The sequence below is a fragment of the Mus caroli genome, chromosome 15 (genome assembly GCF_900094665.2).
Source record: "Mus caroli chromosome 15, CAROLI_EIJ_v1.1, whole genome shotgun sequence".
Classification (NCBI taxonomy): domain Eukaryota; kingdom Metazoa; phylum Chordata; class Mammalia; order Rodentia; family Muridae; genus Mus; species Mus caroli.
This window is the reverse complement of record NC_034584.1, coordinates 83,668,993-83,671,703: the sequence shown is the minus strand read 5'-3', so window position 1 is coordinate 83,671,703 and position 2,711 is coordinate 83,668,993. Positions and strand designations below refer to the sequence as shown.

The 2,711-nt window shown below is 39.0% G+C and overlaps 1 protein-coding gene across 1 annotated transcript; it reads left to right on the top strand.

Moving 5' to 3' along the window:
- The first annotated feature begins 1,282 nt into the window (after nucleotides 1-1,282).
- On the top strand, nucleotides 1,283-2,711 carry LOC110310870 (c-Myc-binding protein-like). Its single transcript, XM_021184004.2, has one exon. The coding sequence runs from the start codon at nucleotides 1,283-1,285 to the stop codon at nucleotides 1,592-1,594; it is 312 nt and encodes a 103-aa protein (XP_021039663.1). The 3' UTR covers nucleotides 1,595-2,711.

The window sequence follows — 2,711 nt, the reverse complement described above, 5'->3', positions numbered from 1 at the left end:
GTGGCACACAGGACCCAAGGGTGACAAGCACAGCCAAACATCTGGGCATTCTGCTGTGCCTTGCTGAACCAATAAACCCCCCAATGAAGTGTGATGCAAAGCCTAATGCTTTTCATCCCCTCTGGCTTAATTCACCATCCTCTGCAGAACAATCCTTTTGATAAAATAAGTGCCACTCAAGCGTGAATGTTTTCAAAATAAAATTACTCGGAATCACCCAAATCAAACCCACAGTTTTTGAGCGTTTGCTATATACCAAAATTCTGCTGTGTGTGCTCTCACGAACACACATTTGTCTTCTGAGAACTCAGAATCTGATGCAGAAAAGGAGTATAAGTAAGCCATGCAAGGCAAACGTAATGAACTGTATAATAAGGTAAAATGAAGGATTTCTGGGAAAACACAAAGTGACCTGCCCCAAGGGTTTAGAAAATGGCTTGCCAAAGACAATCTACTGGAGCTGGCTCTAAGCAGAATGACTAAGAGAACCATTATGGGTCCCAGGTTTATTTGTTTTAAGTACACACATTTACAAAGCTTTTGTGGCTGAGCAGCATCTACACACAATGCTGGAATATTCATTAGCTATTTCAGTGCAAAGTGACATTAATTCTGAGAAAAAAAAATGAAATGTCAGGTGGATATAGAGATGAACGAGCACAATGGAATAAATAATTCTGGCCACCTGGCCTGGTTTGCAGAACTTGTGTTTTCCAGGGCAGGTGTCCAGGATGATCCATGGGCATTGAGCCACTACCATGAACACTGTTGCCTATTTTCAACCACCAATCTAAAAAATACGATAGTCATATAATAATGAGGAGAGAGACAAACAAAAATTTAATCAACACAAACTATTTCCAGTCTTAAATTTTTAATTATCCTGTTTTTTGTTATATAAAAGAAAAGTTTCATGGCAATTGTCTGTTTTTCCCCTTTTGTTGAAATTAGATTTTTTTTTCATACAATATATTGCGATTATGGCCTCCTCTCCCCCTACTCCTCATAGCTCCTCCCCTCCCATTTGGATCCAACCTCTTTCTGTCTATCCTTAGAAAACAGCTAAGCATATAAGGAATAAAAATAATACATAAGTTATTTCAAAACCAGACAAATCAGAATATGACAAAACAAGAAAAAGAACTAAAGAAAAAGCACTAGAAATGTGTATAGATGCAAAGACCCACACAATCACTCACACACACACACACTCACAGAATCCCATAAAAAAAAAAAAAAAATCGGTGTCTCCCGCGCCAGCTACGCCGCTGTGGCTGTCACTATGGCTCATTACAAAGCCGCCGACTCCAAGCGCGAGCAGTTCCGGAGGTACTTGGAGAAGTTGTGGGTGCTGGACACGCTGACGAAAGTGTTGGTAGCCTTATATGAAGAACCAGAGAAGCCCACCAGTGCTCTGGATTTTTTAAAGCATCACTTAGGAGCTGCTACCCCGGAAAACCCAGAAATAGAGCTGCTTTTCCTAGAATTGGCAGAAATGAAAGAGAAATATGAAGCTGCTGTAGAAGAAAATAAAAAACTGAAAGCAAAGCTTGTTCAGTATGAACCACCTCAGGAGGAGAAGCGTGCGGAATAGGATTCTTCTCAGTTGAAAAGACACTGAAAACTGGTTTTGTATCACTTGAATAGCTTGTATAGTATATGATCTTTCCTGAAAAGATGCTATAAACTTTTAATATGTTAAATCCACTCATCACACTTTAATGTTATAAACACATATACATAGAATCACCAATAAAAACTCAATATAACTTTCTTTGGGTCTTAAAGCAGGAGAATCCAAAGTAGATCTTGAAGAAAAGCTAAAGAGCCACATAACTTTTTACCTTAAAAGACATTTTATTTATTATCCAGTTAGGAATGATGGTACTGGTTGTATTTTAGCTAGGAGATTTAGCATGGAGCTGTTCCTTGGTCCAGGGCTTGAGCATAGTAGGCACACTCATTCTTGACAGCATCTATTCCTGTGGACAGCTGGACACATCTGTGATGTACAATGCTTTTGCATGGGCTTCCATGCATCTTCTGCTCTTTTATAGAAATATAGTACAAATTACTCTTCTTTACCACCACTTTGCCTTAGATCACTGTGTGTGCCAGTATGGACTCTGACACCACGTTTTCTTTCTATGCAATCCTGCCCATCTGATAATGCTGCCTTGCTGTGTGTGCTTTAGTGCATTCTGGTTGCACATTAGTCTGTGTCGTTTTCAATTTGTGTAATGCTGCAGCTACCTTGATTGTAATTTACATAGCTTCCAAAAGTACTACACTCTTACCCTGCCTGCCTTCCTTCTTTAGTTGAGCACAGAAGAGAGATAAAATTCTGAGTTCATATACAAACTGGGATGGGAAAGGAGATGAACCATTATGTCACAGATCATTATAGTATGTAATTATACAGTGATTTCTTTTCCCTCAAACATATTTTTTTGAGCCTTGAATTCATTTTATCTTTATTATCCCTGTGAAGTAGGTAGGTAGTGACGGGAAGGTTGGGAGTTGAGTTTTTAGGCCAAAGACTGACATACAGCTTTGTTGCTAACTGTAGAAACCTGGGCAGGTCAGTTAATGGTTTGGAGATTCACTATCCTCATCTGTACCATGAAAACATTTGCTGCCTACCTCACAGGGTTGTTGTGAGGTCAAATGAGAGAATGTATATGAAAGATTTGTAAATGGTAAAAAAAAAA

Coding starts and splice junctions, on each gene's coding strand:
- LOC110310870 (XM_021184004.2), top strand. CDS start 1,283: ATGGCTCATTACAAAGCCGCCGACTCCAAGCGCGAGCAGTTCCGGAGG.